This window comes from Phoca vitulina, unplaced genomic scaffold (genome assembly GCF_004348235.1).
Source record: "Phoca vitulina isolate PV1807 unplaced genomic scaffold, GSC_HSeal_1.0 scaffold23, whole genome shotgun sequence".
Taxonomy (NCBI): Eukaryota; Metazoa; Chordata; class Mammalia; order Carnivora; family Phocidae; genus Phoca; species Phoca vitulina.
In genome coordinates this window covers 24,702,317-24,728,119 of record NW_022589726.1, presented here as the reverse complement: position 1 = coordinate 24,728,119, position 25,803 = coordinate 24,702,317, and the positions used below count along the sequence as shown (strand labels likewise).

Sequence of the window (25,803 nt, the reverse complement as noted above, 5' to 3'; positions counted from 1 at the left end):
ATCAAGTAGATTTCCAAGGTTGATTGAGTTGTATAATATTCTAATTTTTGAAAATCTAATTTATATAACAATATATGCAAGCAGCTTGAGTTAATCCAGGATACCCTGGTCTACAATTATTCTTACTGTACTTAAGAAATATAATAGGCAACTTGCAAGCCTTTGCTTTTCAACTGCAGATGGACTTCTGGACAGCCCTTAGGTGAACTGAAGATCAAGAGGAAGTAACTATTCTTTAAAGCAGCTGCTCAAAGACTTCAGGACATTCACTATCTATATCCATTTGACAGGAAAGGATTAAAGTTTCTGAATCTTTCATTAAGAAAAATCAACTGATGAACACATAATTCTGGTGTGTTTGTTAAACATAGCTATAAAGGCTCTAAATTAATGCCCCCTTCCTGTTTTCCTCCCCATACAGGCCATGATCATTGCTTTCACGTCAGACATGATCCCCCGCCTGGTGTATTACTGGTCCTTCTCTGTCCCTCCCTATGGGAACCACACCCATTACACCATGGAAGGATACATCAACAGTACTCTCTCCATTTTCAAGGTCTCAGACTTCAAAAATCAAAGCAAGGGAAATCCAGACCCTAAGGTTGTTATCCCTACCACATGCAGGCAAGTTCCGCTTACATGTTTGAAAATGCATTTCATCTTTTAAAGGACTTTTATTGTCATGTAATTCTAAATAAAATTGCTGGAGACATTTTTTCTTCCCCTAGGTTTCTTTTTAGCCAAACTTAATACAGACTGGGGTCAGAATTTACAAATCAAACCATAAAGCATGATTTAAAGATGGGGGTTTCAAATGATTGCAGGGAGACTGATCCAGGAGAAAAGTCCTGTTTGTATCTTAGAAATGAAGAAACTCAAGAAGGAGTTCCAAAAAACAAGTTAATTCAGTTGTAATGACTAACCTGTTAATTCGAGCACAACCTGATGTACTGAGTGACAACAAAGCAGCTCTCTCTCTCCAAGAAATACAAAGATGAGAAATGTAAAGACCTCAGGCTCACCTAGCAGTATTCTCAAAAGCATTCCTTAAGGACTCTCTGCATTGATTGTAATGGCTGGTAAGGTCAACTGTGGACAGCAAACATCAAGTAAATCACTACTTGATAAAGTTTGTTGACTATAGGTCATAGTTTGTTTTTTTTTAATCAGAGTCTTAACCCTAAAGGAGGATTTAAATCTCATTTAGTTCAACTCCTCAAACCCTTCTGTGGTTCAGATTCTCAGCAACACAACCAAGAAACCAGAAATAAGCCCCAAATAAATGTTTCTAGAGCCTCTTTGGAATTCCACATTGAGTCTTCTTACTCTTACTTGCCATAATTCTAAAAAGTAGTTAAACTCGTCCAGGCCTGAGGTGACAGGCTGAGATGGGCTACCTGAGGGCGATATGTACTGACAACAGTAGCACATGGTATCTCATACGGAAATCAGACTGATGATATTATAACGAGCACATGGGCATTACTCTCTACAGGGAGAGAGAGCCCATAACTTGGGTGAAGCCTGAGGATACCACTATATAAATAAATTTATAAGCCTGTTCCTGAAAATACGCTACATTGTTTTAGTGTTATATTCTTTTGAGAAAGCAGGACTAAAACTGACAAAATTTTTTTAATACTTTTGTGTTTTTACACATATGGAATATGTCATTACCATCATCTTCCTATTTTATGTTCAGTCAAGTATTACTGGAGTCATTATTTCAGGATTTTGTAGCCAAATTAAACTCTTGGAGAAAACTTATAGGATGTCCGGTTTTAAAAAGCATTGCATTAATTATGACGTCTTTTGAAAGGGGCCCTTGCTTACAGTACTTAATCAGAAAGAATCTCCTGATACCCCTCTGGTTTGTTTCCAGGTACCGTGATTTCCGGAACCCGCCTGGACACGAACAACAGTATAAACACAACATCTACTACTGGCACGTGATCGCAGCCAAGCTGGCTTTCATCATTGTCATGGAGGTAGGAGAAGTATACTGTGAAAGAGTTCATAAGGCAGTAGATTTGCAGACCTTTTGTTAGCAATAAGTGTTGCCAGCTCTGATTTAAAATACATTCTTTTCTCTTGCTAGTAATTATCTGTTAATCACATTTAACATGGGCATACCCATAATGCTCTCATTAATGAAATGGGTTATCTGCTTGAAAAGGTGAAAGCATGTTGTGTGCTGGGGGCGATTCAGTGCCTCTCACTGTGGTATTGAGTGCCTTTTTGAGAAATTTGGGGCGCCGGGCTGCATGCTAGACTGTGAAGGGGCTTACCGAAGATCACTAAGATGTGATCTCTGCCCGAGAGACTGTTATTGCTGTCCTAGTTTTATTTGTATTATTATTAAGTATTTTTATTACATTTTCATAATATACCTCTTAGAATAGTTTTTTAATATCCCTAAAATTAACTAGCTCTTAAAAATGCCTATGGCAGTGATAAATTTGAAACTGATCTAACCAGCTTTACTTGTGACACGGAGGGAATAACTGCTACCAAACCATGAAGCCTCAGAATTTGCTCGATGGGTGTGGTCAGTTAGGATTGCACTTCGCCACAGAAAACACAAAACCCATCGATAGGGGCTTAAAGAAACAAAGATGGATTTTGCTCACAAGAAGTAGGTGTTTGCTCCCGAGTCAAGACCAGCTCGCTGACATGAGGACCGGATCTCCGATTCTCTAGGTTCTCTCTCTCTCCCTCTCTCGACGTGTCATTTGTGGTTGCCGTGGGAGCGCTACAACTCCAGATAGAGCACATGTGGGGTCCAGACAGGAAGGGGATGCTCGCCATATCCGTTCCTTTTTGTCAGGAGAGAAAGCGTTTTGCCAGAAGCCTCCAGGGCAGACGGCCGCCTGCATCACCTTGGGTAGCACCAGAGCACACGGCTCCTCCGAGCGACAGAGTAGGCACAGAGGCAGGGAATTGGGTTTGCTCTGAACAAAATGAGGATCTGTTAGCAAGAAAAAGGTGGGATAGGCTGCCTGGCTTTGAGCATTTTTCTAGGATTTTTTTTTTTTTTAATAGCTACCAAACATTAACAGAAGAAGAAACAAGTCGTCATTAGCTCCCCATCATCAGTGGATTCCTGGAGTATCTGATCCATCAGCAAGAATCACTGGTTTATATTCAGATATGTACTTGCCAAAGTATTTCGACTTCTGCTTCTGATATCGTGGCGGACCAGATACTCTGAGGGGCCATTTCACTACACAGCATTCAGAATCAGCTTAAAATATAATTTCCTTTTCATTTTTGAGCTCACTGGAAGGGAGGAGAACCTACAAAGAGGGGGCAGAAAGGTGATGGCTAACCTAGAGCAGTGAGCACCCCCCTGAAGCGCAGGGGCACTCTGAGGATGAGTGCGGTCATCAGCGCCTCCCTCTAAAGGCTCAAGGGCGCCAAGCAGCAGGTCAGCAGTGAGGTGGACCAGCTGAGCTTGAGGCTCTTGGATTCAGCCAGGGGCCCCCAAAAGAGCTAAATTTGTCTCAGAGCAGAAGGAAATGCATATATTCCCTGGAGAAAAGGTGTCCTCGGTTTAGACCACATTTTTTTCTGAGATTGAAATAATCAGGTATGAGCTTCCAAAGATCAACAATAATAAGGGGAAATAAGAAAAACCACAGGTGAGATTCAGGGGGAAAAAATAATAATTTGGACCTTCAATAACTTCAAGAGCATGCATTATCATATTAGGAATATAAATTCAATGTGTATGAAAATTTAAAAAATGAGCGATTCATAAATGAACAAACAATAAACTAAAAAATTACAAGGTAATTTTGAAAAATACATGTTGAAATGAAAAAGCATACGGATTAAACAGAAGTCTGAAGCAAGAATGAATGAATTGGGAGATAGGTCTGAAAAAAATTACTCTCCACGTCACAGGGAGAGAAGAAAGTGGAAAATACGAAAAAAATTATGGAATTTTCAAAAAATTCACAGAAGGAAAAGGATATTAGAGGAGAGGCAATATTTGAAGAGTTAATGGCTAAAATTCTTCCCAAAGAAATGAAAGGGCTCTGTTCACAGAGCAGAAAGCACAGCAAACATCAGGCAGAATAAAGAAATCCATGCTTACACAGATTGTGACAAAAGTGCAGCTCGTCAAAGATAAGATCTTAAAAGTAACCAGAGAAAAAGGACAGATGACTGATAAAGAAAATTAAAATTGAAATGAGAGTAGACTTTAACAGCAGCATGGAAGCCAGAAGAGAGTAGTCAAATAGCTTCCAAAATGCTAAAGAAGGGAACTCTAAACCTAGAATTATAGCAAAATTTTGAGTAATTGAAAAATCTTTCCATAAAGAAAATGCCAGCCCATATGGTTTTGTAGGAGAGTGATGCCATACTTTCTAGAACAGATCATTTTAGTTACCTCCAGAGATCAGAAAAAGGAAACGCTCTCCAACTCCTTTTTAGATCCTAAAATCACACAGGAATAGAAAGAGGAAAATTATAAACCAGTCTCCTTCGTTACATTGATGCAAGGATCTTTCTAAAATGTGCCGATTGAATCTAGCAATATATTTTTTAAAGATGACATCAGACCACATTGGTTTATCCCAGAAATGCAAGGGTGGCATAACAAAGTCCACATCTATAAATATAGATGGGGAAAAACAAACCTCTCTTTCCTACATCATCAACTTTTGCCTCTTTATAATTTCCATCATTCAGACCCACTCTCTCTCTGTCATCTCAAATATTTCCACCCTCACGTTACCTATCAGAAGCATTTGACACAGCTCATCACTCTCTCCTTTTAGGAGTTCCTCCTCACTTGGCTCCCAGGAAAAAAGAATTTTTTTCCCCCTTTTCTCTTACGTCACTAGGCAGTTCCTTCTTCATTTCTTTGCTAGTCCCTTTTCTCTCTTCTCCCTCTCCTCACAGCTTTGGTGATCTCACGCAGTCCATTGGCTTTAAATGCCATATATGCCAGTGATTCACAACATATTTACCTCCAGAACACCGCTCTCCTGAACTCAACCCATGAATCCAACTGCCTACTTGACCTTTCTGCTTGGAGAGCTAACAGATAAATCTACTGCCCCAAATGCCCATATTTTCTTCAGTCCACTTGGAATGTTCTCCTCTCTGTGCTGCCCTAAATGCTGCACCCACAGTGGGTCTGCCCCCTCTCAGTCATGGCAGTTGGCATTTACCTCACTGGTCGTTAAGGGCAAAATTCTTGGAGCACCCCCCCACACACACTTACCCCACATGCAGTGCTGTTGGCTTTTCCTTTGACAGTACATTGCAGATCTGACCCTTCTTACGAGCTCTGTTGCTAGAGCCGGGTTGGAGTCACCATCATTTCTTGCCTGAATTAGGGCCACAGGCTCCTGACTGGGCTCCCAGTTGTCTTCACATCTCACTCAGAGCCGGGCAAGGCCTGACACGCTCTAGCCATGTCTGTTACCTCTCTCTTGTCCCTGCTCTCCTCCTCACTCATGTCCCTCCAGCTCTGTCGCTCCTGATGTACAGCTGGCAGGCTTCCGCCACCGAGCCTCTGTAGTGGCTGTTCCCTCTGCCTCGCATGCCTTTCCTCCTGATTTCTGCACGGCGAGTTCCCTCACCTGCATAAAGCCTTGGCTCAGTGAGGCATACCAGGCTAATCTGTACAAAATCTACCTGAAATTGGCCTCCCACCTAACACAAACTCCTACTCTGCTTTACTGCTTTCTCCATGCTCTTATCATGTGAACACTGTGTACAATTTATTGGTTTTTAACGATGTTTATTGTATATTACCTATCTCCTCGGTAGGTCAGAGACTTTTGAATAATGAACAAATAAAAATGTGTTCAGCATCATTAGTCATCAGAAATGTAAGGCCAAAATGAAAATCCATTTCATAATCACTATGTTGGTGGAAAAAAAAAGAATTGATGACCACAAGTGCTGGCAAGAGTGCAGAGCCTCTGAAACCATCACACGCTGCTCATGTGCGTGGAAGCTGGTTTAACTACTTTGGAAAATACTTTGGCACCATCTTGAAAATTTGAATATTCATTTAACAGAGTCTTGGCAGTTCCACTTCTGGGTCATCCCCTTGAGAAATTCTCACAGATGTCCTCCAGAATCCAAGTCCAAAAACACTCAACATCATTGTTTCTAATACAAACACTAGAAACAATGGGGGAATGGATAAATTACAGTGTATGCAGACAGACTATTATACAGAATTGATAATGAACGGACTACAGTTATTCACAATAACATTGGTGGATTAGAAACTAGTCTTGAATGAAAAAAGTAATTTTCAGGGGCACCTGGGTGGCACAGTCAGTTGAGCACCCAACTCAGCTCATGATCTCTCGCGGTCATGGGATCGAGCCCATGTTGGGCTCTGTGCTCAGCGTGGAGTCTGCTTGAGATTCTCTCCCTCTCTCCCTCCTGCACTCTCTCTCTCTAGTAAATAAATAAATCTTTTTTAAGTAATTTTTGAAAGACCATGTACAGTATCATACTTTTTTATAAAGCTCAAATCAAGCGAGACTAAACAATATATTATTTGGGGCTATATACATATCTTGTTAAACTTGATTTCTAAAAATAAAATGATACAGATAGACTCACACAGATAGGATATAGTGCTAACCTTTGGGGGAAGAGGCCTGGAAATGAGATAGGAAAGGAACACATACACAAAAATACTACAGCATTGTCAGGGTGAGTGTTACAGATATTAGATACATTCTTTTCTACATATCAAATAGTATTCTTGAAATTCTCAAAGTAACAAAATGTAGCTCCTTGGCAGACCCACATGGTGTAGGAGAGACTGGTTGTATATGTAGAATGCCCACCGCCTTGTCCAGATCTATTGCTAGGATGACTAGCAAAAAAACAAAAAAACAAAAAAACAAAGCAACTCTATGTTCCCCTCCATTTCTTTTTGATTGACATCTTTCTTCTTCTCTCCCACAGCATCTCATCTACTCTGTGAAATTTTTTGTATCCTATACCATCCCAGATGTATCAAAAAACACGAAGAGCAAGATCAGGAGAGAGAAATACTTAACCCAAAAGCTTCTTCGTGAGAATCACCTCAAAGATATGACAAAAAATATGGGGGTCATAGCTCAGAGGATGGGGGAAGTGGTAGATAACAATTTACGACCAAAATTAGAATAAGAGCTTTATGTTCTGAGAAGCACTTTACAGAATTTAACTCTGTCAAAATATATTATGAATCACTAATGAGAATGTTTAAGTTAAAACACTTTGGCAAATAGGAGTCTTCGCTATTGCCATTTTCATAGAGATGATTTTTCCGTTTCAGCCAGCCACGCAGGACCTGGGAAATGTAAAACTTAGATCAAGAAGTGCATAAAACTAATCACCTGGAAAACCAGAAATATTACCCTTTTTTGATAAATTGGAATTTCTGTAACACAGGAAGTGTCTCGTAGTGTGCTTAAAAACCACCCCTTCCAAGCAAAAATCCAAAGCAGAATGGATTTTTGTCCCTCCGTTTGATTATTTTCATTCCTTTCTATTCTCAAGCACATGCTCCCCTTTTAGGCATTGTTTCATTTCTTCACTTCGCCAGATCTGTCCCAGAGTTAGCTTTCCCTTACAGTACTGTCGCTAAAGACTAGACAGACATGCTAGCTTTTGTGTGATTAAAAATAGCTAACTCAGAATTCGGTTTGAATGGTGTATTCAGTGGCAAATAGACCCAAGAATTCACAGTATTTAGGTGTATTAGCACATCCCTACAGAAGATGAAACCTCACTTAATAAGAGGAAATAGTTTCAGTCTTCATTTTGGCCTGTCTTTCCAATCTCAAAGAAATACTCTTAATGGATTGGAATAAAGATAGCAAGGTCCTGAAGTGTATTTGTACTAATCCACAGTGACACCTTTTATCTTTTAGGAGCACTCCTAGAATCTTCTGTGCCTAATCAATGTTGACTGCTTTGCAAATCTCAAGGGAGTAAGATGACAAAAGCGGGGAAAGTTACAGATTCAAATAGAATTGTAACTCCTATTGATCAGGATAATTTACCTCTTCTAAATATATATAGTTTCTTGGGAAAAAAAATGAAATCAAGGGATTAAAGTTACATTTTTATCAGTGTAATGGTCTGGAAAGATAAGCCCATCCGTTTCCCACCAGTTGTCCGTGACTCCTCAGATCCAGGAGGGAGAGCATTAGAGCCCATAAGCACCACTGGGAACGGCTCACTGTCTAGCCAGTGTGGCAGGCCAGTGCTGTGCGCGCTTAAGAGAACAGCAAGTGCCCTCATTGTGAGGCTGTGTGGGGCGTGCCTTTCCAGCAGGGGTCCTGCATATCCAAGTGATCAACATACCAAAGCATCTGCCATGGTCAGGGTGGTTCCCCACATCCTCCATTCCCTGTTCCCAGCCCAGTAACTTTGTAACTTGCACGCACCAAGGGCTGGGTGGGAGTAGTGGTGGGGGAAGTGGAGGGAGTCAGGAGCAGACCCAGATCACTCCCAATTCAGAAAAGAGACTGGTTTTGATTTGCGCTTCCAGCCTCCCTAACTTCCTGCTGAACGCCTGTGCCACGCATATCTTGCCTTCAGTTTGTTCAGCTCAGCAGTCTTTACTGCGCTTTACTGCCTTTCAGGTGCAAGGCCCTCTGGTGGGCTCTGGAGAAGAGCCGGGGCCTGCACCGCTCACCCTTGACTGGTACCAGGGCAGCGCTGGGTGCAGGAGAGGGGTCTGGCCCTGGGTTCTTGCTAGGTGGGCCACCACCCACTGCGGTGCTGCTAAACGCCCAGGTGCCATAGAAGCCAAGCCACTCAGAATCCCAGCAGCAAAGGGAAAGGAAAGCTGTTTCATGAGCAGATTCAGAGGCTTGTTGTAAGAGAGCAGCTTAACTCAAGGTCACAGTTCTGCACGCATGCTGTGAATGTTTAAAAAACAAACAACAAAAATAGTATTTACGTAGGATCCATCAAAGCAGTATTCTGGGCTTCTGAATTGTCGCAGTGGATCAGGGACAACATTTCACCAACTTTCTTGGTCACATGAACAATGGGAACAGAGTGCTCCCAACAAGCCACACGAGCTCTGACCGCACAGGGAGTAGGAAAGGAGTTTCTCGCAGCTGCTCAGTCCGCACAGCCCAGACCGGGTGCGTCTGGTCCTCCCCTTGCTCAACTGTGACACTGCTCCTAGCAGTGGTGTCACTTCCTCTCCTCTCACCTCTGCTCTTCTCCGAAGCCTAGGACTATCTCCTCGTGTTGGATTTGGCGAGTACTCACTGTTTATGGGAGCCCAGAAAAGGAAATGTTCTTGCCTTATCTCCTTGTATATACGATACAACTTTAAAAGAATTATGCATTTACATCTTCATAAATCATCTTTCACAAATGATCTTCATAGTTTACAGTGTGCTTTTGTGGCCAGGAGGGGGGAAAGCTCTACATTTATAAAGGCAGAAAATCCGATGCATGACATGCCAGTATTCCCCAAGCAGCGAAGGAGTAGGGAACCAGGCTCCCTGTGACGCGGACAGCGTTCACGTAACTCCAGTGCTGACTGGGCGGCGGCGACGAAAAATGCGGGGCTGCGTGTGCAGGCGGGCACGGGCCGGATCGGGATATGTGTGCAGAAGCAGCACCCCAGGAAAAAGGGTGGGTGTGACGGTGCCCCCATGAGAGGAGAATCTGGCCCTCCGCCTGCCCGGTGTTAACCACTAGAGAACTTTGAGTTTTATATCCTTTTGTAATGCCTGTGAATTTTAGCAGATTGAAGCATTAGACCAAAATACTCAGGAGATTTTTCTTTAACTATCCCTCAGATATTTCAGGTGTGTCGATAGAAAGGGAATGCTATCATTTTTGTTTGAAAACTAAACAAGGCCATCTTGTAAACTGTCACCAAACGCCTTCCCTTTTAATTACCTGTACGTGCATCTGGAATTTCAGAAAACATTAGTTCACCATGGGGGGCAGAATGAGCTCTGCTATTGAAACACTTCTTATACCGTTTCCTCATTGTGCATATTATAAGATGTTTGAAAAGTTAAAATGTTTGAGCAGCTTAACTAAAATAGAACGGAAATATTCACGATGCTTTCATACACTGCAGCATAAGATGTAAAGTTTGTAATGTTTTGTGAATTTGTGCATTTTAATATTCTTTTATAATTATGAGCATTTTAATAAATTCATTTTTCAAAACAACACTGGTCTACTCTATTTGTCTTCATGTTTTTAAGGAGAGCATATATATATATGCTATTTATCAATTATATATCATTCATATAACAAATTGTGTGCTTTTGTGTAGATGATCTCTAAAATTATATTTTTCACAGCCTACACTTACTTTGAAATATGATTTTTCTGGGAAAAACTTGGTGTGGGGTTTCAGCCAGGGCTGCTAAAAACCAGTTGTTGGTATTGAGCCCTGCCGAGGGCACCAAGCCCAGAGAGCAGGTGGGAGCTGAAAACCAGCCCACCTCTGCTCACCACACCCGCTGAGCCGGAGTCAGGCTGCATCAGCAAGGAGGGAGAGGCACTCTACAACTGCATAAAGTTGGCTTCTGCATGCTAAACCGTGATTGCAGGGGACGGTCACCCAGAGAGGGCAAGTCTGTAATCCCAGAAAGGCTCTGTTTGAACCTTCTGTGGCGCTGGGTACAGAAAAGGGAAATTATGGAGAAGAAGATAAAGCAAAATCTCATAAAAATCAACCTTTTTATCCTGAACAACATATCCAGATTTTAACTCTTTTTTGTTTTGTTTTGGGGATTTGCGGGGAGGGTTTTTTGGTTTTTTTCTGTTTTATTTTTTGCCAGCTTAAATCTTATTAGGCTTCTAAGAAAACTCTAAATCGAATATAATCCATAACTGGACCAACGGCAAGAAGCCTTTTCTGATCCTTATACCTTCGGGGCCAGTACTAATGTTATTCTTACTTTCAAGCCTTTTAAGTCCAGCAAAGGACTGATCAGAATTTCATTTAAGCTAAGTACCCCCTCTCATTTGCAGGGAATGATGAGATAATACAGCTGACCCTACAATAACACCTGTTTGAACGTCACAGGTCCACTTATACACAGATTTTTTTTTTTTAAGATTTTATTTGAGAGAGCTCATGCTAGCAGGGGGAGGAGCAGAGAGAGCACAAGCGGACTCCACGCTGAGCACGGAGCCTGACACGGGGCTTGATCTCAGGACTCTGAGATCATGACCAGAGCCGAGATCAAGAGCTGGTCACTAAACCAACTGAGCCACCCAGGTGCCTCTACACAGATTTTTTTTATAATAAAATTTTAATAAATACAGTACTATAAATGTATTTTCACTTCCTTATGATTTTAACATTTTCTCTGGCTTACTTTATTGTAAGAATAGAGTATATAATATACAAAATATGTGTTGATTGGACTTTGGCTTCTGGTCCAAGACGGCAATGTAGGAAGACCCTGAACTCATGTCTTCCACAGACACACCAAACCAACACCTAGTTATAGATCAATTCCTCCTGAAGAACTAAGGACTGACCGAACAGCTTCTGCACAACAAAAGACCACAAAGAGACACAGACAAACCCCCACCCCCATTGCAAACTGCAGTGAGGAGGGATAGTTCAGAGGGACCATAAGCAGATTTCATCTGCCCTTGAACGTAGGAAAAGGCCACTGTTTACAATACAAAGGCAACCAGAATATACAGGGACCAGCCCTAGAACCCTGTCAAATGGGAGGGGAGCTGCTGGAACTCTCTCCAGGTCAGAGGGGCTGGTGAGCCCCATAGTTTGCATTCACCCTCTACCTGGACAGCACAGACAAAAGCAGGGTCAGAGTGTCAAAGCCAGCCTCAGCAAGGCCTGGACCCCCAGCCCACATCAGCCTCAAATGCCCCAGGGAACAGAAAAAAAAAGCCACAGCTTAAAGCAACTAGAATATAAAGGATCCAGCCCTAGAATTCTGCCAAATGGCAGAAAAGCTGCTGAAACTCTCTCCAGGTTGGAGGAGCTGGGTTACATTCCTTCTCCTTCACCTGACAATGTGGACAGGAGCGGGGTCTGGGCACACTAGCAAGCCTACCACCTCAGTGAGCCCCAAGCCCACACCAGCCCAGCTGTCCCACCAAGGTGACCCCCTGCTTGAAGCACACCAGGACACCCCTGCTCAGCACTCACTATAGCTCCAGCCATCTCACCAAGGTGATACAGGTGCAAAGCACCCCAGAACACTCCCAGTTCACACCACTTTGGCTCTAGATGACTTGCCAGGGTGCCCCCAGCTCTCACTGTGGCTCTAGACGGTTTACCAAGGCTCCCTTTGTGTGGAGTGCCCTGGGACCTCCCCTCCACAACCATGCTTTAGCCACACTGCTGGAGTGCCCCTGTGTCCCAGGACACCCCAACCCACACCCACCCTGGCTCTAGCTGCCCTGCCATGGCACCTGCCATGCAGCATCCCAAAACACCCTGGCTTACACCAACTTCAGCTTCAGCTGTTCTGTGGGGGCGCCCTCTGTGCAGAGAGCCCCAGGAAACCCCAGCTTGCACCTATTTTCAGTAGTCTTGCCAGGGTGCCCTCTTCACAGAGAGCCCCTGGACCCTCCAGTTTGCACCCACTTCAGCTGTCTGGCCAGGTTGCCCTCTGCCAAGAGCCCCAGGACTGCCCTGGCTCATGCCCACTTCATCTCTGGCTCCAGCCAGCCAACCCACCAAAGTCACCAGGCACACGTCTACACAGGGATGACCATGTACAAGATCATTCCTTCTAGTTTAGGAGAAGTAGCTATTCTCCCTAATTTATAGAAATAAATACAGAAAGTCAAGCAAAATGGGGAGATAGAGGAATATGCTCCAAATGAAAGAACAAGACAAAACCTAAATGAAATGGAGATAAGCAATGTGCCTGATAATGAGTTCGAAATAATGGTCATAAAGATGCTCACTGGACTAGAGAGAAGAGTGGATGAACTCAGTGAGAACTTCAACAAAGAGAAAATATGAATATTTGAAGAAAATATAAGTATTGAAGAATATAGTAACTGAAATAAAAAATACACAGAGGGAATCAACAGATTAGTGGATGCAGAAAAACAGATTAGTAATCTGGAGGATAGGGTAATGAAAAGTGTCCAAGCTGAACAGCATGAAGAATTTTTTTTTTTTTTTTTAAGAAAAAAGTTTTAAAAATAGGCTAAGGTATCTCTTGGACAACATCAAGTGAACAAACGTTTGCATGATAGGGGTCCCAGAAGGAGAAGAGAGAGAGAAAGGGGCAGAAAATTTATTTGAAGATATAACAGTTGAAAACATCCTTAACCTGGTGAAGAAAACAGACATCCACATTTAGGAAGTACAGCGAATTCCAAACAAGATGAACCCAAGGAAGTCCACACCACAAACTATAAAAATTAAAATGTCAAGGATTAAAGACAAAGACAGAATTTTAAAAAAACAGCAAGAGAGAAGCAATTAGCTATGTACAGGGGAAACCTCATAAAGCTATTAGTTAATTTTTCAGTAGAAACTTTGCAGGCTGGGGGTGGGGGTGGCATGATATATTCAAAGTGCTGAAAGGAAAAAAGTTACAACCAAGAATACTCTACCTGGCAAGGTTATCATTAAGAAAGAATGAAAGGAGAGAGAAAGTTTTTCTAAGACAAAAACAAATAAATTTTTTTAAAAACCCCAAAATAGTTAAAGGAGTTCATTACCACTAAACCAGCCTTATGAGAAATGTTTAAGGGACTTCTTTAAGTAGAAAAGAAAACGCCATAATTACAAGTAAAAAGTTATGAAAGAAAAAATGTCATAAGTAAAGCAAACATACAGTAAAGGTAGTAGAGCAAACACTTATAAAGCTAGTATAAAGGTTAAAGACAAAAGTAGTACAATCAATTATACCTAAAAAAATTAGGTAAAGGGACTAACAAAAAGTTGTAAAATATGTCAACATATACATGAAAATGGAGGGGAAAGTAAAAATGCAATTCTTTTGGAATGTGTTTGAACTTCAGTGACACCATCAACTTAATAGAGACTGCTATATACTTAGGATGTTATATATGAACCTCACAGTAACTACAAACAAAAAGTCTATAATAGATACAAAAAAATAAAGAGAAAAAAGGCAACCATAACACTAATTAAGTCATCAATCACAAGGAGAGGAATAAGAACGGAACAGAGGAGAACTACAAAAACAACCAGAAAACAATTAACAAGATTTCAGTAAGTACATGCCTATAAATAATTATTTTAAATGTAAATGGTCTAAATGCTCCATCAAAAGACATAGGGTGACAGAATGGATTAAACAATAACAACAACAAAAAGACTCATCTTTATGCTGCCTACAAGAGACTAACTTCAGACCTAAAGACACATACAGACTGAAAGTCAAGGGATGGACAATGATATTCCATGCAAATTGTAGAAGAAAAAAGCCAGGGTAGCAATAGTTATATCAGACAAAATAGACTTTAAAACAAAAACTGTAACAAGAGACAAAGAAGAGCATGACATAATGATAAAGGGATCAATCTAACCAAAACATATAACAATTATAAATATCTATGCACCCAACATAGGAGCACCTAAATACATAAAGCAACTATTGACAGATACAAAGAGAGAAATTGACAGTAATAGTAGGAGACTTTAATACTCCTTGTACATCAATGGCTAGATCACCCAGGCAAAAAAAGAATCAATAAGGAAAGAGTGTTTTTGAATGACACATTTAGACTAAATGGACTTAACACTTATATACAGAACATTCCACCCCAAAACAACAGAATAAACATTCTTTTCAAGTACACCTAGAACATTCTCCAGGATAGATCACATGTTAGGCCACAAAGTAAGGTTCAATAAATTTAAGAAGATTAAAGTCATATCAAGCATCTTTTCCTACCACAACAGTATGAAACTAGAAATCAATTACAAAAAGAAAAAAGAAAAAGAAAAGAAAACACACCACATCAAGGTTAAACAACATGCTACTAAATAACCAATTGGTCATTGAAGAAAGCAAAGAGGAAATAAAAAAATACATGGAGACAAATGAAAATGAAACACAATGGTCCAAAATCTTTGGGACAGAGCAAAAGCAGTTCCAAAAGGAAAGGTTATAGTGATACAGGCCTACCTCAAACAAAGCAAAACAAAAAACAGAAAACACACACACAAAGAAAATTTTCAAATAGTCAATCTAGCCTTACAACTAAAGGAACTAGGAAAAAAAGTAAAAATAAAGCTCAAAGTTAGTAGAAGAAAGGAAATAATGAAGATTAGAGTAGAAATGAAGGAAGGAAGGAAGGGAGAGAGGGAGGGAGGAAGGAAGGAAGAAAGAGAAAGAAAGAAAAAGAAAGAAAGAAAGAAAAGAAAGAAAAAGAGGGAGAGAAAGAAAAAGAAATTAAAAGATCAATGAAACCTAGAGCAGTTTCTTTAAACAGATAATAAAATTTATGAACTTTTAACCATACTCAGCAGCAAAAAAAGACAGAAGACCCAAATAAATAAAATCAGAAATGAAAGAGAAGTAACAATTGACACCACAGAAATACAAAGGATTATAAGAAGCTACTATAAGAAATTATATGCCAACAAACTGGACAACCTAGAAGAAATGGATAAATTCCTGGAACTATACAATCTCCCAAAAGTGAATCAAGAAGAAACAGAAAATCTAAACAAACAGCTTACTATAACAAAATTGAATCAGTAATCAAATTTCTAAAAAACAAAAGTCCAGGACCAGATGAATTCAGAATTGCATTCTACCAAACTTTTCAGGAAGAGTTAATATCTATTCTTCTCAAACTATTCCAAAAAATAGAAACAGAAGGAAAGTTTCTAAATACAAGGCCAGCATTACCCTGATACCAGAACCAGAAAATGACACTACAAAAAAAGAAAACTAAAAGCCAATATCCCTGATGAACACAGATACAAAAATCCTCAACAAATTTTAGCAAACTGAACTCAGCAATACATTAAAAGGACTATTATAATGAAGTGGCATTTATTCTGGAGATGCAAGAATGGTTCAATATTCACCAATTAATCAACGTGATACACCACATCAACAAAATGAAGGATAAAAATCATATAATCATCTCAATAGATACAGAAAAAGCATTTGACAAAGTTTAACATCCATTCATGATAAAAACTCTCAACAAAGTGGGTTTAGAGGAAACATACCTCAACATAATTAAGGCTGTCTATGAAAAACCCACAGCTAACATCATACTCAATGGTGAAAAACAGAGCTTTTGCTCTAAGATTAGGAACAAAACAAGGATGTCCACTCTCACTGCTTTTATTCAAAATAGTACTGGAAGTCCTCACCACAGCAATCAGACAAGAAAAGGAAATAAAAGGCATCCAAATTGGTAAGGGAGAAGTAGAACTGTCACAATTTGCAGGTGGCATATATACATAGAAAACCCTCAAGAATCCACCAAAAAACAATTAGCAGTAAACCAATGAATTCAGTAAAGTTGCAGGATACAAAATCAATATACAGAAATTTGTTGCATTTCTATACACTAATAACAAAGTAGCAGAAAGAGAAATTAAGAAAACTATCCCATTTACAATTGCACCAAAAAGAATAAAACACACCAGAATAAACTTAAGCAAGGAGGTGAAAGGCCTATACTCCAAAAACTACAAAACACTGATGAAAGATAAAACAAACAATCCTGGAATTTGTATGGAACCACAGAAGAGCTTAAATAGCCAAAGCAATCTTGAAAAAGAAAACAAAACTAGGGGCGCCTGGGTGGCTCAGATGGTTAAGCATCTGCCTTCGGCTCAGGTCATGATCCCAGAGTCCTGGGATCGAGACCCACGTCGAGCTCCCTGCTCAGCGGGGAGCCTGCTTCTCCCCCTCCCTCTGCTTCTCCCCCTGCTCATGCTCACTCTCTCTCTCTCTCTCCCCCCCCCGTATCTCTGTGTCTCGAATGAATAAAAAATCTTTAAGAAAAAAAAAAACAAAACTAGATGTATCACAATTCCAAACTTTAAGTTATATTACAAAGTTGTAGCAATCAAAACGGTGTGGTACTGGCACAAAAACAGACACATAGGTCAATGGAACAAAACACAAAACCCAGAAACAAACCCACAATTATATGGTCAACTAATCTTCAACAAAGGAGGAATAAATATCTAATGGGAAAAAGTCTCTTCAACAAATGGTTTTGGGAAAACTGGACACCTACATGCAAAAGAATGAAACTGGACCACTTTATTTTACCATACATAAAAATAAACTCAAAATGGATTAAAGACCTAAATGTGAGACCTGAAACTATAAAAGTCCTTGAAGAAAGCAGGCAATAATTTCTCTGGTATTGTCCATAGCAACTTTTTCCTAGATAAGTCTCCTGAGACAATGGAAACAAAAGCAAAAATAAACTACTGGGATTACATCAAAATAAAATGCTTCTGCACAGTGAAGGAATCAATGAAACTAAAAGGCAATCTATGGAATGGGAGAAGATATTTGCAAATGACACATCTGATAAAGAGTTAGTATCCAAAGCATATAAAGAACTTCTAAAACTCAACACCCAAAAAATGAATAACCTAATTAAAAAATGGTCAGAAGACATGAATAGACATTTTTCCAAAGAAGATATATAGATGGCCAACAGACACATGAAAAGATGCTCAACATCACTCATCATTAGGGAAATACAAATCAAAACTATAATGAGAGCTCTCACACCTGTCAAAATGGCTAAAATCAACAACATAAGAAACATGTGTTGGCAAGAAGGTGGAGGAAAAAAAGACCAAATGTGAGACCTCATGCACTGTTGGTGGGAATACAAATTGGTGCAGCCATTGTGGAAAACAGTATGGAGTTTCCCCAAAAAGTTAAAAATAGAACTACCCTATGATCCAGGAATCCCACTACTGGGTATTTACCCCAAAAGTACAAAAACAGTAATTCAAAGCAATACATGCCTCCCTAGGTTCATTGCATTATATACAATAGCCAAAATATGAAAAGCAGTCCAAGTGTTCATCAATAGATAAATAAAGAAGATGTGGTATATATATAGCCATGGAATAGTATTCAGCCATAAAAAGGAATGAAATCTTGTCACTTGCAACAACATGGATGGAGCTAGAGAGTATAACGTTAAGAGAAATAAGTCAGTCAGAGAAAGATACCATATGGTTTCACTCATATGTAGAATTTAAGAAACAAAACAATGAGCAAAGGTAAAGCAAAGAGAAACCAAGAAACAGACTCTTGCTTATAGAGAACAAACTGATGGCTATCAGAGGGGAGGTGGGTGGAGGAATGGTTGAAATAGGTAATGGGGATTAAGAGGACATTTATGATGAGCACTGAGTAACGTGTAGAATTCTTAAATCACTATATTATACACCTGAAATCAATATAACACTAGATGTTAAGTATACTAGAATTAAAATTAAAAAATTAAAAAAACAATGATGGAAGAAATTGAAGATGTCACAAACAAAGATATTCCATGCTCATATATTGGAAGAATTAATATCGTTAAGATGTCCACACTAATGAAAATAATCTACAGATTTAATATAATTCCTATCAAAACAACAATATCATTTTTCACAGAACTACAACAAATAATACTAATATATGTATGGAACCACAAAGACTCTGAATAGCTACAGCAATCTTGAGAAAAAAGAACGAAACCTGAAGGTATTACAATCCCAGATTTCAAGACATACTACCAAGTTATAGTAATAAAAACATTATGGGGGCCCCTGGATGCTCAGTCATTAAGTGTCTGCCTTCGGCTCAGGTCATGATCCCAGGGTTCTAGGATTGAGCCCTGCATTGGACTCCCTGCTCTGCGGGAAGCCTGCTTCTCCTTCTTCCACGCCCCCTGCTTGTGTTCCCTCTCTCGCTGTCTGTCAAATGAATAAATAAAATCGTTAAAAAAAAAAAAGTTATGGTATTGGCATGAAAATAGACACATAGATTAATGGTACACTATAGAGAGCTCAGAAATAAACCTATGATTATATGGTTAATTAATCTACAACAAAGGAGGCAAGAATGTGCAATGGGGAAGAGAGTCTCTTCAACAAATGGTGCTCAGAAAACTGGACAGCTACATGCAAAAGAATGAAACTGGACCAATTTCTTATTCTATACACAAAAATAAATTCAAAATGGGTTAAAAACCTAAATGTGAGACAGACCTGGAGCCATAAAACTCCTAAAAGAAAACATACACCGTAATCTTGGACATAAGCCTTAGCAACATTTTTCTAGATACATCTCTTAAGGCAAGGGAAACAAAAGCAAAACTAAACTATTGGGACTTCACCAAAATAAAAAGCTCTTGCATAGCTAAGGAAACTATCAACAAAATGACATGGCAACCTACTAAATGAGAGAAGATATTTGCAAATAATATATCCGATAAGGCGCCAATACCCAAAGTATATGAAGAATGTATATAACTGAACACCAAAAAACAAATAATCCCACTAAGAAATGGGCAGAGGATCTGAACAGACATTTTTCCAAAGAAAACATACAGGTGGCCAACAGACACATGAAAAGATGTTCATTATCAAGGAAATGCAAATCAACACCACAATAAGATAGCAACTTCTACCTGTCAGAGTGGCTAGAATAAAAAACACAAGAAATAGGGCACCTGGGTGGCTTAGTCGGTTGAGCATCCAACTCTTAGTTTCAGCTCAGGTCATGATCTCACGGGTTGTGGGACTGAGCCCCACACGGTGCTCCACGCTCAGCAGGGAGTCTGCTTGAAGGTTCTTTCCCTCTGCCCCTCCCCCATGAATGCATGTGTGCTCTCAAATAAATAAATCTTAAAAAAAAAAGACAGGAGGGGCAGCTGGGTGGCTCAGTCATTAAGCGTCTGCCTTCGGCTCAGGTCATGATCCAGGGTCCTGGGATCGAGCCCCACATCGGGCTCCCTGCTCAGCGGGAAACCTGCTTCTCCCTCTCCCATTCCCCCTGCTTGTATTCCCTCTCTCACTGTGTCTCTCTCTGTCAAATAAATAAAATCTTTAAAAAAATAAAATAAATTTTTTAAAAAAACAGGAAATAACAAGTGTTGGTGAAGATGTAGACAAAGGGAACACTATTGGTAGGAATGTAAATTGGTGTAAGCACTGTAGAAAACAGTATGGAGGTTCCTCAAAAAATGAAAAATAGAAATACCATATGATCCAATAATTCCATTGCTAGGTATATAAAAACACTAATTCAAAAAGATATACATACCCCTATGTGTATTATTGCAGCATTATTTATAATAGCCAATATTTGGAAGCAATCTTAGCACCCATCATTAGATGAATGGATGAAGAAGATGTGGTGTATATACAATAGAATATTAGCCATAAAAAGGAATGAAATCTTGCATTTTCAGCAACATGGATGGACCTAGAGGGTATTATGTTAAGTGAAATAAGTCAGACAGAGAAAGATAAATACTATATGATTTCATGTATATGTGGAGTATAAAAAACAAAGCAAAAAAAAAAAAAAAAAAAAAACCAGAAACAGACCCAGAAAAATAGAGAACTGGTGGTTGCCAGAGGGAGAGGGGTGGGGGATGGGTAAAATGGGTAAGGGGAGCAGGAGATACAAGCTTCCAGTTACAGAATGAATAAGTCACAGGAAAAGAGGGCATAGCACAGGAGATATAGTCAATGATATTGTGGTAGTGTTGTATGCTGACAGATGGTAGCTACTTGTGGTGAGCTTAGCTTAATGTATAGGCTTCTCAAATCACTATGTAGTGCACCCGAAACGAATATAACATTGTGCCAATTATACTTCATTTAAAAAAAATGTGTTAATTGTTTTTATGCTTTTGGTAAGGTTTCTGATCAATAGCAGGGTAGTAGTAGTAAATTTTTTTGGTGAATCGAAAGTTCTATAGGGATTTTCAACTGTGCAGGGGCTGGGCACCCCTAAGTCCTATACTGTTCAAGGGTCAACTGTAATTGGTGGGAGTCAGATAGCTACCACGCATTGTGCCAGGTGTTTATTTACATATTATCTCACTGCCAGCATTTATTTTATTGCGGGTAAATTTTAAGCAGCTTTTGACAAATGATACTAAAGGAATCATATGATTATAAAAGAAACACAAAATGTTGAAATATCCGAAGCTATACACGGAGGCTGTGTGGGAAAACGAAGTCCTGCTCTCACCCAGCCCAGCCCACTCCAGAGGTCCCAGAAAGTGTGAGTTGAGGCCATCAGGGTCATCTTTTTGCCCAAAAGAGACTTCAGAGATTTGCTTTGGTTTTAATAATTATATCTAGTGTATTGAAGTTATAGATCAGAAAAAGCTACTTCTTTCCTTACACTTTTAAGTTCAACCCAAATCCTATTCTTTTCATAAACTTAGCCAATTTTATCACTTTTAAGGGAATTTTGAATGTCTGTTTTCACTTGCAAACTTAATGAAATGCTTTAAAATATCTGAAAGAGCAATTATAAATTTAGTTTATTCCATTTCCTTTTTAAGCACTCTAGTTTTCTGACCTACTGTGGCCAAGAGGCCATAAGTGGGGGAGGTGCAAATTCTTTCCTGCTCTTCTCTTCAGAGGATAACTTCCACAAAGACATTTAGGCCATGTCCTCTCTTGTTACCCCTTGTTACTCGGAGACTGAACATAGAGTGGGAAATGGCCAGACCATATACAGAAATAGAACGCTGACCCGCAACCTGCAGCAACCAGCCCAGGAAACCAACGCCTTATCTGCAATAATCAGACCAGAAAGCCAGCCAGACTTGTAAGAAGTTAGACTGTTTCATCTCTAGTGACAGTCCAGGAAGCCAAACAATAACACCTAAAACAATCAGCCCCACATGGCAGGGACTTAACTAATAACGGACAGCTTCTCTAATTTTTACCCCTATGTCCAACTTAGGGTCAACCAGGGAAAGCCAAACATGCACCTTAACCAATCACATAGGACGTCTCGCTTCTAGTTAGCCCGCCTCCAGCTTCTCCATGCCAGTAGTCTCCAACTAGATCACACCTGGAATCTTCCCATCTTTCCACTATAAAGCTTCCTCACTCCTATTTCTACCATTGAGTCTCAGCCAAATTGCAGTGGACAGTGGCTGACTCCTTTACTACAGCAGGCTCTGAATAAACAGATTTGGCTTGCTTTCATTTGGTTGATCTTTATTTTCACTAAGTTATTTAACCTCTGTAGCCTCTAGCTTCCTGATCCATTAAATGGGGCTATTTGTTCCTACCAGGCAGTGTCACTTTGAAGTTCTTAATGTCTCACACTAAATTCAGTGTGCCAGGCAATATAAGAAACCACAGGATGAATGCAAGGCATCTTAAACACAGATATATTTTGGAAGTAAATATAAAATGTAAATGAATTTTTTAATGTAAAATAACAAAATTCAAAGGAATCGCTTACTTATGTTGAGCTGCTTCATCTCAACCCCTGGGTTATGCCTTTCCTTTTCTCTCTTCATTGGAACTTGGGTGGAAAAGTCTGAGAAATGTTGACATATGTTAAAAGCACCTTATCAGCCTTGAGATTCTAGAACAGTGATTCTCAAAGTGTGGTCTAGGTTCCCTTGGGATAGTTTGAGACCTTTTCAAGAAGCCTACAAAGGCAAAACTACTTTCATAATAATACGAAGACATTATCTGCCTTCTCACTCTCATTCTCTCGGTGTGCAGTGGGGTTTCCAGAAGCTACACAACATTCGATATGGCCGCAGATTGAACACAGAAGCAGTTATGAGCATCCAGCTGCTTTCTATTCAGTCAGACATTAAAAATATAAAACAATGTACTCTTCTCACATTATTTTGGAAAAATACAGTTATTTTTCATGAAAACATGCAGTGGGCTCATTGTTATTTTAAAATTAAGAAAATTTTTTAATTTCTCAGTTTTAGTTTCTAATACACTAAATATTACTAGATATGATTCACACAAACCAAAGTTTTTTAGCATTCTCAATACTGTTTTAAGAGTATGAAGAGGTTTGGTGGCCAAAAAGTATAAGAATCACTGCCTTATAACAGTAAAAATTTGAACAAGAGCCAACCACGGCATTCACATTTAACTTGGACAGCACGACTCCAAGTGTGAGAGGGGAGAAAGACCAATGCAAACTTTCCATTCTCAGTGCATGTGAAATCCATCTTCTGGTCGATGTTGATGACCTTCACTGAAGCTCAGGATCCAGCACAAGGGCTGCATCTGTGCTTCTGCTCAGACAAAGCCCTCATCTTTATTTCCCAGCTGTCTGTCCTGGGCTGCACACTTTGATGGGACTGCTGCAGTCTCTTTTGTGTATCCTGCCATATTGAGCACATATTTGTGTATATATGTTGGATTCCAGGCTGTCTTACTTAGAAATTCTGGAGTCTCAAGGAAGGAAATATGACCGTTAATAATATTGCATGAACTAACATGCAGAAAGTAGTCAGAGGTACAAATCCTGATGCTGTTTAGAGGCCCACTGTAAAAACATGGTGCACAATGAACCTGTACATCATATGCAGGAAGCAATCTCATTAAAGATATTTCCTTCAAATGAAGACGACAGTGTATTTATTCATTACTGTATCTGTAGCAGACCTGGCAGAGAGTAGATGTTCAATAAACAGTTGTTGATTGAATGAATAAATAAGTGAATGAATATGTTAACCTTCCCTGAGATCAGATTCTTCCAGCCAAGAGATTTAGAAAGCATATCCAGGAAAATAAAATAAGGTGAAAGTGGAAAGGACAGTTGACTGTGCAAGTTATTAAATCAAGATGGGTAGAGCTAGGGATGGTGGCTTCATACAATGGCTGAGTGGGTAGAAGCCCTGACTGTGAACTGAGCGAAAATATTGTTACTATAGATGTTGCTACTTCTCCAGCCACCTGCCAGCTCTCTGCTGGGCACCAACCACCAGCCCACCACTGAAATGCGTCAGTCCAATACAGAACTACAGCTGCCTTCTGAGGTGAGGTGACACCAAAGATTTTTTTACAGGCCATACCGAGGCCAATGTAAAAGGCCAGTGAAGTAGATCTGGGAAGCTATCAATCCCCATATACAAATGCTGCCTTGAGCAAACTTCTGAACATCTGCTGTGTGATTCTCATGACTGATTCCCACTTGGTCCCTCCAATTGGAGACAGATCCAACCAGAAAGCGGCTTGAGCAATGCTATCATGATATTAGCACCCTGTTATTCCCTATCCATAGGAAAATGGTAAAGGAGAGTTTTCTGGGCATATGAGCAATTGAATTTGGGCTTTTAAATAAACTCTCAAAGGCAAATGCTGGCTCTCATCTTCATTCAGCCCAACTGGAAAAAACACCATACAGTAAGTATGATTTTACTGCTATATTTGACATAGGTTTGTCCATGAAATTAGACTTTTCAAAGGACCAGCTGTTGACTTTGCTGACTATTATGTCTTTATTTTATATTCAATGTATCATTTTTATTGTAATTTTCTTTGGGTTTAGTCTTTATTTTTCTCTAATTTCTTAAGTTCGATTCATTTGACAATTTACTCAACAAATTGTTGTGTCTGTTGTATGGTAGGCATTGTTTTACATACTGGAGACAGTAGTGTTGCTTAGCTCACTAATTTTTTAAATACTGGTATTTAAGACCATAAGTTTCTCTGGCCTGATTAGGGGATATCTTCCCCTTCATGGATCTAGTCAGCAAAGACTGGAAGAAATAGCTGTTTTTTAAAATGCCCAATTTTCAACAAAAATCCCACCGCACACAAAGAAACAGGGAAGTGACATCACCAAAATGGTGATGATGTAGGAGACCCCAGTCTCCTTCCCCCCACAAAGATCAATAATTAGACAGCTATCCATGGACAAAACCAGCACTGGGAGAGCTTTGGAATCCACTCAAGTAACTTCAGTAACACAGTGGAACAAAAATCCTGAGAATAACTGCACAAAAAGTGAAGGAAGACAGTGTCATTTTGTCTATATCATCCCATCCCCAAGCCAGCATTACGCGATGCCAAGAGGGAATTTCACAACTAGAAAGAGTTTCCCTCTCTAAGAAAGGCAGAAGGTGCTTTTGAGGCACCACGTGAAGGTCCCACTTCAGTTTCACCCCCACAAAGATGGGGTATAGAATGGGCTATAAAGGGACAGCTAGGAGCAAGGAAGAAAAGCAGCACCAGTAACACGAAGGGAGTGATCACAGTTCACAGTGACTTGCTTTATGGATAAACCCAGAAGCTTTCAGCATAGAAGAAGGGACAAATGGCTAGCATTTCTGCTGTGGGCCTGCTGCAGATTTCACCAGTTTTTACCCCACAGGTATTTGGATCCATGGATGCCAGTCAACTGAGTCGCTCCCTGTTCCATTTCCCTGCCCTAGGACAGAACCGGCAGCCACCCCAGGCTACCAGAATGCCGAACACCAGCCTAGACCCCCTTGGCTGACCCCCACCACCAAGAGCACGCCTGAGGCTAGCCCCTCCAGCTGTACTCTTGCACGCTGCTGACCTGACGCACATCACTGGCCTCCACTGCAACGCACATGCCCTGGGAGAGGGCACGCAGTCGTGGGAGAGCACACATGGCCAGGGCAGCACAGCTGCCAGTGAGCCTCTACTTGGCCCTGACCCTTGTTGCCTGGTCTGGACCCCACCACTATGTTTGTATCTGCAACCTACCCCTGACACTTTATGGACACCTGCAGCTGGTCCCCACAGCTGAGTATGTGTACACCACTGGCTTCAGCCACAGCTGCTGCCTGCCCTGGTCTCTAGCCATGGACATGAAGGCACCTCACTGAGGATTC

At 40.2% G+C, this 25,803-nt stretch overlaps 1 protein-coding gene across 2 annotated transcripts in view; it reads left to right on the top strand.

The window, feature by feature from the left end:
* Positions 1-10,178, top strand: part of ANO6 (anoctamin 6) — a 188,519-nt gene extending 178,341 nt beyond the window's left edge. For both annotated transcript variants that reach the window (XM_032420305.1, XM_032420304.1), the window contains 3 exons: positions 422-624; positions 1,883-1,988; positions 6,952-10,178. In XM_032420305.1, coding sequence (XP_032276196.1) covers positions 422-624; positions 1,883-1,988; positions 6,952-7,158 — 516 coding nt within the window. In that variant the 3' untranslated portion in view covers positions 7,159-10,178. The remainder of the gene's footprint in view (positions 1-421; positions 625-1,882; positions 1,989-6,951) is intronic.
* The last annotated feature ends 15,625 nt before the right edge of the window (positions 10,179-25,803 follow it).